Source organism: Atractosteus spatula, chromosome 5 (assembly GCF_055471065.1).
Source record: "Atractosteus spatula isolate fAtrSpa1 chromosome 5, fAtrSpa1.hap1, whole genome shotgun sequence".
In the NCBI taxonomy this organism is placed as follows: domain Eukaryota; kingdom Metazoa; phylum Chordata; class Actinopteri; order Semionotiformes; family Lepisosteidae; genus Atractosteus; species Atractosteus spatula.
The window spans coordinates 59828819-59846445 of NC_142710.1; the positions used below are offsets into that span (position 1 = coordinate 59828819).

The 17627-nt window shown below is 35.8% G+C and overlaps 1 protein-coding gene across 1 annotated transcript in view; it reads left to right on the top strand.

The window, feature by feature from the left end:
- cpne9 (copine family member 9) overlaps window positions 1-17627 on the top strand; it is a 119417-nt gene that overhangs the window by 14257 nt on the left and 87533 nt on the right. Inside the window, exons 3-4 of the mRNA XM_088915805.1 lie at window positions 471-517; window positions 10538-10641. Coding sequence (XP_088771931.1) covers window positions 471-517; window positions 10538-10641 — 151 coding nt within the window. The remainder of the gene's footprint in view (window positions 1-470; window positions 518-10537; window positions 10642-17627) is intronic.

Sequence of the window (17627 nt, forward strand, 5' to 3'; positions counted from 1 at the left end):
AGGGTTTGTTGGAGCTGACGTTGGAGTCTTCATAGGGCAACACTTTTTTTTCTGGAAACGAACCAATTTTAAAAAGAAAGCAACAAAATGTGCAATTTTATACCTGTAAAAATAATACGGCGTTAATCTTGATAAAGTCAGCTGAACCGTTGAGTGTTTTTTACCATTATTTCATATGGAGGAGGAAATAAGTCTTATCTACTTCAACAGGTATAAGTGTTAAAAATAGCCATTCAAGAATAAATGTTAATTTTAAAAATAAGGTATTCTATGTGTTAAAATGCTAGCTTTTAAGATTTTTTCAGCATCTTCCATGAAGGGTTTTTTTTTTTGGGTTTTGTGTGATGGGGAATTTGACCCTTTATTAATAATATGACTGAGTGTCATATATTGTACAAAACATTTGGGAAATAATGGTTCATCATCTCCCTGTAATAACACCAGCATTATTTCTCATTTTCTCTTTGTAGTGGTTGTGCTATATGTGCAGGGAATTGGGACCAAGGAGTGGAGGGAGGTGAGTGAGAATCTTTGCTTCTCTGATCTATTCTTCCTTTATTTGATCAATACAGAGAATTTGGATGATACACAGATGGACAGGTGCTACTGTACATTCAGTGTGTTTATAATAATACAAAGTATGTAGTGTAGTCAAAAGTTATTCAGTATTGCATTTATGTAATTTTAGTTTGGTGTGTTTTAAGAGAAACTGAATCAAGCTCTTTTAGCAAACCATCATGTTAGCAAACTAAACTATAGTGTTACTGCAATAATCTAGTTTTTCTTAGCTTGCTTGACACCAACAGTATAGTGCGATGTCGGTAAAAGAAATTTTGGAGGAGAAGAAAAACTAGTGAGTGATGCATAAGCTAATCAGCTGTTCCCAAGAAGAAACTGTTGTGATGAAAGGCAGCAAAATCTTAATCTCATTTTAAGCCAAAAAAACATTGCTAAGTGTTACTTTTCATTCTATTTCTGATGATGCATTTTCTTACTTGATTTAAGACTACTTCAAAACATACATCGTTTTGTAAAGTTTAAAAGGTGATTAACCCGAACATCCAGATATGTTGGAGAAATCTTGTAAACATACTTTTCATAATAATAATATTATTATTATTAATAAAAAACTTTATTTTATATAGCGCCTTTAAAGGTGGCTTCTCAAAGCGCTTTACAGGATGACAATAACAATAAATAAGAAGAGTATAACAATAAATAAGGAGAATACACAAGATAAGACACAATTACAATATATAGGGGAGACCGTGGATGGTGGTACTAAGAAGAGCAGAGGGGTGAAGAATGGAACCAGTTCAGTAAAGGCTTTTCTGAAAAAGAGGGTTTTGAGTCTGGATTTGAAGCAGTTTAGAGAAGGTGACTTATAGAACCCCATGCTTCATGAATAAATGAGAATCAAGACATTATCCATTGTATTTTAAAAAGTTGAAAACTATTTGCCAATACTACGCTTTCATGATACTTCAATAGTATGAAGGTAATTCGTGGGATTTTCAGATATTCAAAGAGACATGAAAATTATCAAGCACACGGAGACTGGCAGCTTTTTCTTCTTTCTTTTACATTTCCATTTTTAATTTATGATTCTAAAATACAGGCATATTGAGGTTTCACCAATCTGTAGAGCAGTGATTCCTAATCCTAGTCCTGGTGACCCACACACCTACTGGTTTTCATTCCATCCTATCTGATATAGAAAATTAAAGCCTGACTTGATCTAAGAAGGTGCTTCATTTTAATATTTGCATTTTGCCTCTCTTCACAAGTTTGGGATTTTATTTCACTAAACGAAATACAACAGTTAAAGTTCCAACATGTTTAAGAGCTGGGAACAAACAGTTCAAATTAACCGTAAATCAGTGAAGGTTTTGATTGTGTAAATGAGGGCTCAGCTGGAACCAAAATCACCAGTTTGCGGGGCGCCAGGCCGTGGACTGGAAACCACTGATGTAGATGGTTGCACTGACAAGATACAAAATAGCTTTTCAGGTCAATGGTTTGGTTGAGCTGGATAAAAGCTTCCCCCAATAGAGGAGGGTGGTATTGGCCACGTGTTGAATTTATAGAAAAGTAACATTCAGGGGCATTAGGCACAGTTTTTTTCATGTCACTTTTGCCTGTCTCAGCACTACAAGGTGGTGGAAGGAAAAAACAAATCAACGGGGTTCTCCTGCCTCAATTACTTAAGCCTAAATGAAGTATTGAAGATGGCCTCTCGTGAAGGAAGGGTTAAGATTGTGATAATTTCCGGTATAGACCATAAAGGCTGCCAGGCTGGCCATCTCTGGATAAGATGGGTCACACACATTCAAGAATTGAAAGTACTATACTGTACATCATGCTTTCACCAGTTACTGGAAGTGAAGAATGTGCTGATACACATAGACTACCGATATTCAGTTCTGAGGGCTTCCATTTCCACCCTGAACGTTTGGGCTACTTAATATTATATACACCATTCTAGGCTTAGCTAATATTGATCTTTTTATCTGGCATTTAATAACCTTTTTTAATCAATTATTCACCTCGTTGGTCTTCATTGCCACTGTTTATAGGTCTTTACTCATTGAGATTTATAAATTAGCTATAAACCCTGCTAGACTGTGGCCTACCGGGATCAGAAGTGAATATCACTGACTTAGATTATATAGTAGCAGTTGTTTTGTATTGGACTGGTATCCCATGCAGGGTATATCCCATCTTGCATCCGTTGCTTGCTAGCTGATGCCCCAGTGTCTCCTAGGACCCTGTACTGCATAAAGTGGTTAGCAAATGGATGAATGGCTGGCAGCAGTAGTTTACATCAGTCAGAAGGAGGGCAAAAAAATATTTTTTCCTGGAAGCAGATTTCCTAGTTCTTATTTTAATGAGTCATAATTCATGTCCCTCATATGCTAATGCCTGTGTAGCCTCCTGAGAGCTGCCCCTCTGGGCCAGGATAGTGCCTCCTTCCAGAAGTAATATATGACCTAGATTTAGGACCACTTTCAAGGAAGATCCTTCTGGTATTTGCATTGTGCTCTTGCTGGTTTCTGCCTCAAGACTGAAGAGCTTAAAAAATTAATCCTATGAATTAATAGTATGTCTCTCTTTTTCTGTCTCTTGCCACATGGATTCTATATGTTCATTCGTGTCCTGCCAATTAGACAGCATCAATCTCTTACTGGGGTTTAAGTGTTACGGATGGAGCTAGGGTTGTTCCAGGGGTGTTCAGTCTTTCAGAGATTCCTCTACATCCTCACAAGCTTATGATTCTATGGTTTATTGACCTATTACAGAGCTTTTGATATAGAAATGCATAAATCCCCTATCAAAGAGAGGGGACTCTCAGCAGCAGTTTTTCAGCTTTGTATTGTATTGCAAAATAAAAGTAGTTTCTAAGGCTGGTCTTTCACAGTAGCTGAAAAAAGCCCAGAACAATGCAACTGGCTATAGAGTATCCCAAGTCCATATCTATTATCTGTGGTACTTAAAGTCTGCAGGGATACAGTTTTGCCCTCACCGAATGCCCTTGTCAGATTTCTGGGGGGAGGATCGCCGGTAACCATGGGGAACAATGTGACCCCTGGATTTAGGGATGAAATCTACAGTTTAAAGACTGATCGAATCCCAAATTCGTTTGTTATATTTCACCCGAATAGATGTGCATTCTTTTTGTGTTTAATGAACAAATTGATTAATTGATATATTTCCATTTAAATGGATTTTTTTTCTTTTTTACTGGAAAATATTCCATTGCTTTTACTGGGCTTCCCTATGGGCTCAGCCAGTAAAGGCAACTGCCTCAGCACAGGTTAAGCTCTATGATAGCAGTTGTTTCGGTTTAAGCCTGGGTCTTGTCTCTGGTCAACTGCTCTTAAAGGTGTGAAGGCCAGTGCTCTGTTGCCTCTGAGTGACCACACTCCTGCGGCCTCCTGGGCCGAAAACTAAGTCTAGAGCTAAAAATACCGTACAACATTGACTTCAGCCAGGGCTAGGGTTGCATTTTATGTGGCTTAGCTTGAAAGTTTTGGAAGCGTTTAATGAGCAAAGTCTTGAAGATGGATGGGTCTACAGCTTCCCAATAAGGTACAGTATGTGTGGCTCATAGTGGTAAGCTTTTATAATTAACCATTCTAAATGTCCAAAAAAAGTAAAATTCTCTCTTACTTCTCACAGTTGACTCTTGGTTAACAAAAGTCATTAACTTGCCATTTCAAAGTGTCCAGCTGGTCATCATTCAGAAATTTTTATGGGCAACCCAGTGACTCACTGTGTCGTGCAAATCAGAAGACGAAAAGAGCAAGATGTCACAGACGGCATTTTTTAAACTGTGGTATTAATTTCCTTAAAAGGACCATTTTTACAACTATTTTAACATCACTTAATGTTTTATAGTATATCTTTGGTACCTCTAATACTTTACTTTCCTAGATCTATCTGATTCAAGGGGCAAATATGCTTCAGAACTGTGATCATTTTTTCTTAGACTGCTTTCAAGACTAAGACAAGCAAATCTGAGAAGTATAACTTACTAAAGTTAGATACTAATTAAAGTATTGGTTACATGAAACATTCTGGAGCAGAGCCTGGTATATGAATAAAACCTTGCTTGACCTGGTGACCTGTTCTCATTCTGGAAAGGGAGCTTCTAATAAGAACTTATAAAATGTTTAAACCAAGAATGAACCTGGCTATGCTGCCAAATAAATGTACTTTTATAGACCTACTCTGAAATTGAGGTTCAAAACCTGTTGTACAGTATTTAATGGGGAAAACTTCTCATGCACAATTTGATTTCACTCTGAATAACTTGTATTGTCTTGTCTTGTATACTCCTTTAACAACATCCATTGGAAGAGTGATAGTGGTTAGCATCATATTTAATCATGCAAATTTAAAAATTAATCTACAAACTTAATACTGCATCTTATGCATTGTTATTGACTGATAAAATTGAGAATTTGAGATACAGTAAATGTATCTAATTTTTGCCAAATCTGTAACATTTGGAAAAATGATTATACAGCATAGTTTGAATACAAAACAACATCTTGATTGTTCAAAGGATTAGGATTGTCATTTTCAAGTTTTTCATTTTGCATTGTGACTTTGCTTCATTGTTTTCAATCACATTTGACAATCAAATATTTTATTTACTTAACTCTCGTTAACTCTGCCACATCCTATTATATGGATATTTTTAATTATTATTGCAGAGTTGTTTTGCAGAAATGATTTCAAGGTTTGTAAATCTTTATTGAAACGCATATTAATATTAATGGAAAGCTAGATTTCTAGTATTAATGTCCACTTCCAAATTAACCTTATGAAAAATCCATAATTCTTCCAACTCCTAATGACATTAACACAGATGAATTATACCTTTCCTCCTATTATAGGTCACTTACAGACTTAATTCCAAGACTGAAAGTATTAATATTTCATGCTTGGAGAAGTCCAATCCAATCAATACCTAAATATTAGCATGGGTTTTTACTTTATAATCACATTTCAGGTGTGTTTCTTCATATTAAACTGAGAAATGAGATTTGTTATAGCTGGTGGTCACATTAAAGGTAATTAATGCAATGTATTATCCTTTGTTAAGGGCTGTGTTTATATTACCTAGATAATTCAACTTGGATGAAATGACACCTACACACTGCTTCCATATCACTTAATACGCGAAATGAGAGAAAGCTCCAAACCATGCACATTTGCAGTTTTAAAAGGGAAATTCTCACAAAGCCTAATTATTAAGTTTTCTCTACAATATATTTCCTGTATACATTAGTTGCTGGCACATGGGGCCTCTTTTAGCACTTTCATTTAAGTTAATATTTTCTCTCTTTGCAGATACCTGAAAGATTGTTGAGATTTTCTGGCATCGACCTGCTATTGAAAAATTACACCAAAATGGCAGGCAGACAGATTTCTACTGGAACCTGTGATTCTTTTTTATCTTATATAAAATGTTATTGCGGAGACAACGTCCATTTTGAAAATAGTATTTTACTTGCCTGCTCTTGCTTATGGTACACCAGAGTACATTCATTCTTTGCCAAGTACTTATGCACAAAGACAGCATCAATAAGTAATCTCCTCACTAACCAAAGATGTATGCTAGCTTTGTAGAAGACACCAGTAACAGTTGTCTAGCAGAGCACAGTAAATTACTTTCAGAGTTTGGAAACAAGGGGGTAATGAAAATCTGTTTGCACTGATTAAAGAACTCTGTTTCACTGTGGAGTTTGCTGCATGAAAGACAGCTGTTGTACAAGCCTTACTTAGTTGCATTAGCATCTTAGGTGAAGTCAGTTTACTGTTCAACAGGTTACATCACAGCAGAGTGCCAGTCTGAATGAAAATGCAATCATACTTTATTATTTGCAAATGTCCTTGGCAAGGGTGACTTACAATACATATGACATTCACCTAACAATTGCACTAGACAAAATTAAATACAGCTTAAGCTTATAGACCATGTGCTTAAAGAACAAATGAAAGATACTTGGAGGAACAAATTCAAGTAACAGTACACATTGAACAGGAGCACTAAAATCACAACACAAGCTTGAGAATCAAAGACATACTAGAGAATAGAATAGAAAGCTGAATAGAATCACAAGTGATGTCTCAACACATGTCTCTTGAACAAATGCCAAAAGGTGGTGACTGGTTTGAACTGATTATTGTAGCTGTTGGTGATCATTTTGGACAGCTGTCCACCACTGAGGAGCTAAGGTGAAGAATGAATGGGCCCTGGAAATGGTACAGTTACAGAACGTCTGGAACGGATGGAGCAGAGAGTGTGTGAACGGGTATAAGGAGAGATAAGAGGAGCAGAGGTAGTGGCAGACTGGGTGAGACAACGGTAACAAATGCCTGGGGTTTTGACAAAGACGTGGTCATAAGGAACCAGTGGACAGGCTGGTGTAATGGCACCATGAGAAAAGCAAGATGGGGAAAAAACAAGGTGAGCTGCAGTCTTCTTAATGGGTTATAAAGGATTGATAGTTTTCAGTAAAGGCTGGCCAAAAGGGAGTTATGATGCTTTCAGTGGGAAGAGTAGCAGAACCGGAACCTTCTCTCGCATGGAATAGTTGCTAAGGAAGGGGCAGAATGTGTGACTGTTGGATTGTGCCAGAGAAGGATGTCTGGGAACAGGAGAGAGACAGTGGTCAGAAGTGATGCCTCAGCTCGTGGCAGAGGAAGAATTGGAGAGTGATGGTATGAATAGAAATCAAGAGGTAAATGGAGGATGGAAGTAAAGAACAGTAGGTCAGATTTGAGAATTGGTTTATGGTGGTGGGAGTTCACTCAGCAGGAGATGCAAGAGGAGAGCAGAAAAGAATGAAGGTGAAAAGAGAGTAAAGACTTGAGCATGCGTGATACAGAAAATCATGGCAAGTGGTGATTGTGAACATTAGGGGGGCCCAGGTGGAAACTGATTCAGAAAGAGATAACAAACCTAGCGAGGAGACTAAATATGTGTGCGCAGCAGCATACAGTATAAGCAGAATTGGGTAAAAGCAGCACGTTAAAATGTTCAGATTCTGTGGTCTGAAATTTGGGCAATCAATTAATGGAGGACGTTTGAGACCCAAGAAATGTCACTTTCATACTCGTAATGAAATCTGTCACCCAGGTTTCCATATCTTTACCCCTGTTTTCACCTTCCCCTACAATGACTTCAGTGACTGTTTTGCAATAGTCCTGTTTAATCAACACATTTCCAGATGACCTTTCTTGTTATACAGTAAGCAGGAAAGGCATATTTTGTCTCTCAGCATGTTTATGCATGAATCTTATTTTGGACACATAATTTTTCTTTATATATGCACTTGCACAAATATTTCCATATACTGGATCTTCTGCTTGGGTACATACAGTATTACACATTGCTCCAAAAGGCGTATAATAGTGTAATGTGGACGCAGATGACTGTTTATTCCCTGTGTTGCATGGAGGGGTTAACTGGAGTGTTAGATATAGAGCTTGAAACACAAAATTACCACAGCCTCTCAATAGACCGAGTGGAGTCTCTTAATTAACTCATCTTCAAATTGATGAACAACGTTGTGGATATCTCTGTGGGTGTTAATACTGATAATAACCTAGTTATTTGAAAGGCATTTAAATACAAAGACCTTTTCCCTTACTTTTCCTGGGGAACAAAAAATGTTAAACAGTATAGTGTCTTCTGTGGAAAATGTTCTAGGCAAGTTCCCACTGTAAATCAGTGGTGGTCTTTTAATAGCAATGTTATTCTCTACAGTGTTAAGAATTTATTGGAATAATTTTTATATTACAAATATAAACTCATACTGTACTGTACATCCATGAAGGTTTTTTTAAAACAAACTATCCAAATTGGAAATTAACTGGATGTTGTGATTACTTACCCACACATTAGGATAAAATTACACAAGCAGACAAATTATATTTGCATTATATCTTTTCATCTGCATTGGTAGTTTGCATTTTGGGAAATGCTGTTTGTGCTGCTGGAATTGGATGTGTATTCACCATGTCATGGTTGGTGTTAATGGAGCAAGGCTTTTTTATAATAGAGCAGGAGTAGTGGTGTGTTTTTCCAGCTGACACTTGGCCAATAGTGGAATGTCAGTATTGATGTGCCCTAATTCATTTCCTTAACCTGTCTCTGCATTGAAGATATGGATTGACAACTGCTGTTTCTAGATGGGTTGAATAATGGCCTCTTAATTGTAACTTTTTATGTTTAGTGCCAATATCACAGTATGAAAACCTGATCCTGTTTTTCCCCTTCAATAAAAGGCTGCTTCATTAACACTCTTTATTGATTCTTATTAAATGAATTGTTTTGCCAGGGATACAGTAAATGGTCATATAAGGGATAATCTGCATATATGATATAACATGCCATTTTGTTATGCTATATAGACAAATGCATAATTTAATTACAGGGATTTTGGCAAGTCTCCCTTTTTTCCTGATGTTTATCCATCGTAAATTAAATACTTGTTACTAACTTAGCTGCCAGACATACTTTTGCCAAGTCTTAGTTTAATCTAGTGCACCTGGTACCTTTTAAAAATGTGCTTGAAGCTGTATTTGGACCACTTTCATTAGATGACCTAACCAAGCTATAAGAGGCTGAAGAGGCTATTCCAATTCTTGATCAATACTCTGAATGAAATGGGCTTTATTCTGTGTCTTCTTAGAGGTGTGCTAATGTCTTTGAAAGCTGGATCTATAGTTAACAACAGTCTTTGAGTCCCTCTGATCTGTTCCTGCCTCTCAAGAATTCTCTACATATACATTTCTTTGCAAAAGCTCCCTGTGATGATGCGTTTCAAGCACACAAAAGCCTAAGGGTTACTAACATCATAAGAATTTGCTTTGAGTCATGACGGAGTGAAATGCATGAGCCTTTAGGGCTGTTGTTTTTCATTTTGTGATATTGTGTCTTCCATACCACTGTTGTTGTGGTCCGCTGTGTGAATTGGTATGCTTAAAGAAATGTATCCAGCCAGTTTTAGATTTAACAAAGGAGTTGTGGAAAGTAGGAATGTTTTATTGTGAGAAGGATGAATTAAGGTTGGTGGAGCCCCCTGTGTTTGTGGCAGGAAGAAAGAGCTAAAAAGGAAATGTTAAAAAGAGGAAAGAACAGTATTGGAAGAAGGTTTTATTTCAATATAAAATAAGCTTTAATAAATATTATTTAAAAAAATGCTTAATTTGGATCACTTTTCCAAAAGGAGAACAATCCCTAGGCTTTGCTTTCTGAAATTTGTTGCCAGTGTTCTCTATAATGCTAGCTTTTAATAAAAAAAACGTTTTACATTACTGAGTTTCTCCAATAGCAAAGCAGCTAGGTTAGGAAACCACTTTACCAATTACAAGATTTAGGAATTCTAGCATTATTACGTTTTACCATTTTTATTGTACTTTTAAAATACATTTCTGGGCTTTCTTGACCTTGAGTATTGAGAAATGTCACTAATCCAATGTTGCCTCAACAAAAAACAAATTTTCAGTGCACATTACAATAATTCCCTTAATTTGATATGGGAGTTGTTTAACTCATGTCATAAGGTAGGTATTTAATTAAAACTCAGTGCTTTGCAATTGCAGGTGTTTCAGGAGTAAAGCTAATAATTGTATTGGTTTTCTTAATTTTTTGATCCATTTAATTCTGTAATGTTTGAGCAAAAAATTCCTTCTCCTTTTTTAAAAGAAACACTACACTGCTTTAATTCTGATTGCTTGGGTTTAAATGCAAAGGAAATGACTGTGAACCAGCTGATAAGGAGACAAGCAAACTATTCAGGCAATAGTGGAATCAATACACTATTACGTCCTGCTGCCAAAATGAGCCCCTAAAGACTGATGGGTATTTGTGAATAGATACTGATTTTAAAAAGATAAAATTGAAACCAGTGGACTTTCCTATCATTATTTAAAAGTCAGAGGCTTTCCCCCCCAGTAATCTCCCTATTTTCACAGACAACTAAAATTCTTTTTTTCATTTATCTTTTTTCTATTCTAGTTTGGCAGAACTGAAGTGATTGATAACACGTTAAACCCGGATTTTGTGCGCAAATTTGTCCTGGATTTCTTCTTTGAGGAGAAACAGAATCTGCGATTTGATGTGTAAGTAAGAAGATAACACTTTTTTTCCCCTTCACAGATTAAATGGATTTAGAAACAGTTGATCTTTTTTGTGGATTATTCTGCATTCTTTTCTAGGAAGTCTTAATTGTGTTGAGAACCAAAACAATTGGTTTGAGCAGTTTGTGGATGAGCATGTGCATTTGTTAATGATTGTGTCTGAATAAAACAATAAAATGTGAAGGCACAATTTAAAGCTTTAAGCCATACAGCACTTTTCATTCTTAAAGGCACTATGTAAACATTGAAGAATTTCAAGTAAGGTAGACCTAGTGTATATAAATACAGGCTGTACAGGCTTTAAATAAGAAATAGTCCTACTTTATTGTGATAAAGAGCACTTTATTGTCAATTATTTTCAAGTGCCTTATTACTGCTTTTTACTGCCTACTGCCATCTAAAACATTTAAGAATAAGAGTAAGACAAGCTTATATGGTATCATGTTGGAATGATTATCAGTTCCAATTGCAGCAATATCAGTGTGAACAGTAGAGTGGAAAAGAGTGGTATTTGCCCAGTCATACTAAAGTAAACAAGGGAAGTTTTTCACAGACCCTTTGCTATGATATTTAACCACCTTAGGATGCGAGCAATACCCACAGATCGAAGAATTGCAAATATTACACCAAATGCATAAAAAGGGGGATGAAACTGAACCAGGAAATGAGATCCATCAATCCTACTTTTGCTACTGGTAAATTCATGGTAATTATAGTTACATGTCACTTAGAAGAATACATACAGTAGGACATTATGGTATATCGGTTCTTTGATGTCCTGTAGTGAATAAGTAAAAAAAAGTTTTCTTCCTGCCACAAAAATTAAACCATGTAAAAAAAAAAAAAGAAAACTGACTATATTAGATAAGATTAACAGACTTGTGTCAATGAGGCAAGTGTATCCAAAATAATTTGCATATCCATTTGTAATATTAAAATTATTGGGATGCTTCCCTAATCTCTCAAATGCTTTATTTCAGGAGCTAAATCTAGCACAAGACAATAAATCAGTTTACTTGTGGATTGCTTAACACTTTATACATATATGTATCGGTGATTTAAAGTGTCATACTGTATCCCTTTAGACCTATGGCACTATTTGCTGCCATTGAATTTACTGAAAATGTGCACTGTGATGAGAAAATGAAACATTTGCACAAACCTTTTTTAACAAGTATATCAAATATACCTCTAATAATCTTGAGTATATCTTAAATCCATGCTACAGAAGGATAAAATGGTTTTGTTTTATGTTTCAGACTTAAAATGCAGGTTTTACACAGTGATAACTTAGTTTATATTGTGTTTATTTTTGGAATGTAAAGGCAAAAATCAAACTGGTCTTAAGTAAATACTAAGAACACAATTCGCAAGAATGTAAGAACACAAGCTTTTTAAAGCATTTCAACAGTATTTTATCCCCTGTTCAAATGCCTACAATGAAAATGTACAGTATTTGAGCTCACTCTCAAGTCACTGGGATGGATCTATCATGGCAATGCACATACAGTACTTCATCTCTTCAGTGACTAGAAATGTGTCTGTGATTGAATCAGATTTAAATGCAGCCAAGGTGCCTGAGATGATAGAATTGCAGAAATGCGAACACATGTCCACTAAGTCTGTTGTGAACTTCACACCCATACCAACATTTGACGTTCTGAACAAAGGAAAGAAAGTGCCAGAAGGGCTTTTGCAAAACACCTTACTTGAATCCACTGAAATGTTCAGAAGGATTTGAGGAAAGCTCTGGCTGTTGGAAAGCTTGCTGATTTGAATGCTTTCAAAGTTTTTACCGTGGTGAATGTGAAACGGTTTCACAGCAACTATGGTGATACTTCACTGAAAGCAACATAAAACGACTTTGTAATAATTACAAAAGTGACAACTAGAAATTCATTTTTTCTATAGAGATCAATATTTATTTTGTTTTTAATATAAAATTGAATTTGAATAATTGAATTTAATAACCCAAGTATAGCATAATAAATCAAATCAAAGATCTGCAATCCATTTTATTTGTCCTGTGAATTTTGTCAGGAACAAGTTTACAAACAATAAAATTAAGAGACAAAAACGGTGTCCCTTCTATGTATATGCAGTTATTATTCTAACATTTGGTTTTAATCTGGGGTTGCATTTATGTACGGAAATTGCCATGTTTTATTAGTGTATTCATGCATAACCAGGTTTCATGCAAGACTGTGATTTTTATCTCTGGACAAATGGTGTCAGATTTTTCATTATTTGTATTATTCTACTTGTAAATGTTGCTATTAGATGCGTTTTCTGTAGTAGTGCTGCTGGCATCAGGCAATAGGAAAATGTCCCCAGTGTTATCAAAAGGATTTTAAACCTAATTTAATCTGAGTTTTCAAAACAGACATTGTAATAAGCCATCTGAGACAGTGAACATCTGAAAGTGAAAAGTGGGAAGGTGTTCTGACAGAATTAAAACCCAGTCAACCCTCCTCTGTAGAGAACAATCAGCTCTACAGGATGTCTACAGCAAAGTGCAATGTAGTGGCACTAAAATAAGTACTGAGTTTTATTTCACAGATTGATTTGTCCCTTTCACTGCTTACTAAAGGTATGAAACCTTTCACCATCAAGGAGCTGAATGCCAGTTATTGATAAAATAACACTTTGATCTTATTTAAAAAATGTTTAGATTTCTCTTCTGTTCTCTTTACTTAGAATTCCCTGTATGCTTCCATTTCCAACAAGAGTCCCAAGGGTTTTATCTTCCATTCATATAAGTGTCAGATCAATGGTTCATGAGTGAAATAGTATTCTGTGCTTATAAGGTTTTTGAAGTTATGGATCAAAATCCTTTTATTTGTGCAGAAGTTAGAAATGGCATTAATGTATGAGGAATTATTGTGAATCCTGTTATTGATTTTTTTGGTGTGAAAACCATTGGGTAAAAAGTAACATTTGCAAAAGTTAGGACTTTGTAAAAAGGTTGCAATGAGCACTTTATATAACATGTATTATAACTATAGACAGTATAAGTGAATTGACTGGGAATCAGGAAAAGAGAGAGTCCAAAAAAACTGTTCTGTTTGCTGATGGAAAACATGAGTTTTATTTTTGTCTGTGTATTTTTATTTTTGGTATAGATGCTGTGGAGAGCATTACTGCTTTCAAAAAATGGAAAGATTGTATAATTCACACAGCATAACTTCTATAATAAATTCAGCATAATCCCATTAGAGAAGAAACTACAGTATATGATGGTGAACTAGAACTATACAGATGAAGTCACCTCTATGAGCATATGCACTATTATGCATATATATGCATATGCAAAATTAGAAACCTCTCACCAAATAACGTGCTAAACTCTTCAAGCAGCAAGGGCATCCTGAACATGAAATTGTATTTATTCCTCAAATTCCCATTCAGATTAGGCCAGTGGCATGCAAAATTAATATTCACATTTTAATTTAATTAGGGATCTATTAATTCCTACTAGTTAATATACTGTATGTAGATTGTTCTGGTTTGTGAAAGCTATAGACCTTGGTCTCATTCTCAAGTAAATGATGCATTACCTGCATAATTAATTGAAGGGTCAATTCATTGGGCTGGAGGGGTCTTAATATTTTGGATGGTGTGAGTAGTTTCACAATGAGTCATAAGAATGAGGGATTTAACAACAATAAAAATGGGGTATGTTTTGATCTGGGTACTTGTGACAGACGCCAACCTAAGTAAGGTGGCTCAACCAGTCTGAATAAATTAAAAACTCATAAAACCTTCAAAAGCACAGGGATGGAGTCTTTATTGTAGAAATGCACTGAATGTTAATTATTAAGGATTGAGAATTGTACAGTCACCACCCAGTGAGCCTATTTACAGAGGCCCTTCTAGGCCCTGCCCTTTAGCGACCTCAAGTGGCAGGTTGGCTGTAATAGCAGTAATTTTTGGTCCAGCCTGTCATAGTACGACAAGAATATTAGAATCACAAAAAACTTATCTAATTCATTTTGTTGAATGTAATCCATTAGGCCATTCTAAAATGGAAACCACTGTGACCTTTTTAAAGCACTTAAGACTATTTCAGTCTGTGTATTTTATTTCATTTTACTGTGTTATTCTCCTTGTTTCATGGAGGAGCTTGACTCATATTAATTACAAGCCCCGTTAGGCTAGCAAATGCATTGCAATTAGTTGTATAGAGGTTCATTCTTATTCATTAATCGAGAATGAGACTTTTTGCTTTGCATTCCCCATTAACTTTCTCAGGATTGTCCATCTAAGACGAGGTGGCTAAATTGCTCATTAAATGGAGAAAACCACCACTGTGGAATAAAAAACAGCCCGGGGTTTAGTAATAACCAAGTTCTTGTCTTGTGGTTTTTTTATCACCTGCTTTTTAAAGTTTCCACATCTGCCGCATGCTGTGTCTAATGTGTTCTGTATGATTCCATTGGGTTTTTTTTTCCTGCCTAGATTTTCTTTCTTGACAAAAAAAATCAAAAGAAAAAAAACTTTTGAAAAGATCTCCATGAACATTTATGGTGGGAGAGTTTAAAACTCAATGCCTTTAGTATCGGTTCTCATTTGAGCTGAAGACCAATGTTTTTGCAGTTGTAGGACAATTGGTCTAAATTACACCCACGTAATATGTACTGTATCTCCTGAGGTGTACAGTATTTTTCTACATTTTAAGAGGATGCTTATCGGTTCAAGAATGCCACAGTGTTTTTGGAATTAGAAGTACAAGCAGTAGGCTTCAACTAGTATTCCACTCAATATTATTATATGGATATTAGGAGTCACACCACCATATAAAAATGAATATGACTGTATCTTTTATCTGCACTGCTGTGATTGTGATTTCTGAGGTGGAACTTGCTCAGAACTTTCTGAAAGGTTCATGAATCATCTTTTAGCAGTTCTTCCCACGTCAATCACTTTGCCCTCACATCAGCTGGACCATTTCTTAAAATGCTCATTGAATTTCCTGTAAAGGATGGTAGCAAAAGACATGTACACAGTTTGTGAATACAAATAACATGCATGGGCATACTGTACTCTGGCAGTACCCAGGGGCAGTGCGCCATAACAGAAACGTTTTATAGGTGCGTCTCCAATATATTGCACAGTAATGCAGTCATAAGGTACATAGTATAATGCCTCTTGTGTGGGGAAATTAAAACAGAGCATGGATTAAGATTTGTTTTTCCATCAGTTTAAGTCTAACATTCAGGCTGTCAGGCTGCTTGTTAGGATCACAAAAAAAAAATGCTGGAAAAAAAAAAACTTTCAGGACCTTGCGCTATCATGTCCGCTGGTTTGGCAGTAGGTGGGTTGTTTCCCTATGTGCTTGCTCTCTTCTTCCTTTGCTGCAGCACATAATAGAGCCTTGGCTAGCTATGCACATAAGTAAACAGAGGTGGACCTGTAACAAATTGGGGGTTTTGTAGGAGCAGTGAGGCAATTTCTAAAAGTAATAACACACTCCACTGGTCAGGGAATACCAAGTGGGGTCACGTGACTCACTCAGGGGTAAGCAGTAGGCAAAATGACTTTTTGTATCTTAACAAGCAGCCTAGCAGCCTCTTGTTAGAACTTTAGCAATATATGCCTCCTTTCCTTTATCCACTTTTGTTCCCCCTTTTCTACTGTTGTATATTATATGTATATTGGATTATATTGATGCCCATGAAGCTGTATTTTTGATTATGGAACAACAACAAACCTGAATATAAAGTCTACTTGCGTGCCAACGTGTTCATTGTCTGGCTTTAGTATGCAACTGGGAATGCTAACCTGATCTGTGCTTTCTGTGTCACAAACGTTCGTCCTAAGAGAGAGGTATTTGCATATTTATACATCATTTAAATCTGAGCTCAGACTAAGAAGAAATATGAGACTGTCCTTAATGAAATCCAGCTGTTATTAATTTAAGAGTAAAAAAAAAAGGCTCTGTAATATTGGAATTTAAAAAAAATGCTTTAAGGCATTATAAAGTGGTTAACCATATATTTATTTCTTTGTCATTCTGTCGTTCCAGATTCTAATATGAATTTCTTTGCCACTTTTAAATGTAATAAATGGCCTTCATATTTACATTTTGGGAGTTTATAACACTGCAGTGCTAAATCTCATTTTCATAAAGCTCTTTGGATTTAATACAGGAATAATTTCATTTCATTCTATAAGAGGTAGCTCAATATTCCTCTCCTATAGAGTGAGAGATTTCCAAAAGTATTGTCTTGTAATTCCTGTTGTATTGCACCAAACTCAGACTAATACACTGTACTAATTCTCAGGGTCTGAGATATCAGGGCAATGTCTCTGGGTTTTGCTTCTTTTCTGATGGCTCCCCCTCCCAATCACCACTGCTGTCAGAGAACAATTCACTGATTGCTGTCTTGACTCTGCTAGGCTTCTTTCAAAGATAAAAAATCTTTTTTTTGTCATAAACTCTGTAACATTTAATGCAATAGTAAAATGGAAAAAGCGCGCTTGGGGAGTGAAAAGGTGCATGTGAATTAAAATCTGCTTTGCCCGTTTGCAATCCTTGGTGTATTGTAAAAACATTTGCCTTGATTGGTATTTGTATTACGTGTTTGAAGCACTGAAACAGACACCATACCTGTAGCTGTAGAGAGTGAAAGACAAGTCATGATTCCATTGCTAACTGTTGGGCCTGTCAAACTGGAGTTTATTAACATTTTATTGGTGTTTTGTTACCAGACATTTTTTAGTGAAGACTGGGCTGAAAATTATTTTTCAAAAATTGTGCCCACTCAAATCTTACATGTGTGAAAGCATAAGAAGACCAAAAATAGTACTTGCTTTGAGTACCAACACATAAAGAGCTTGTGTATGAAAGGGGGAATAAAAATGATAAATAGTAACCTTTAAGAATTCATAGTAATTGATTTTTTTCCATGTCCTAGCAGGGAAGAGTATGGGTACATTACGAATTATTTATTAATTTTGTTTTCTGG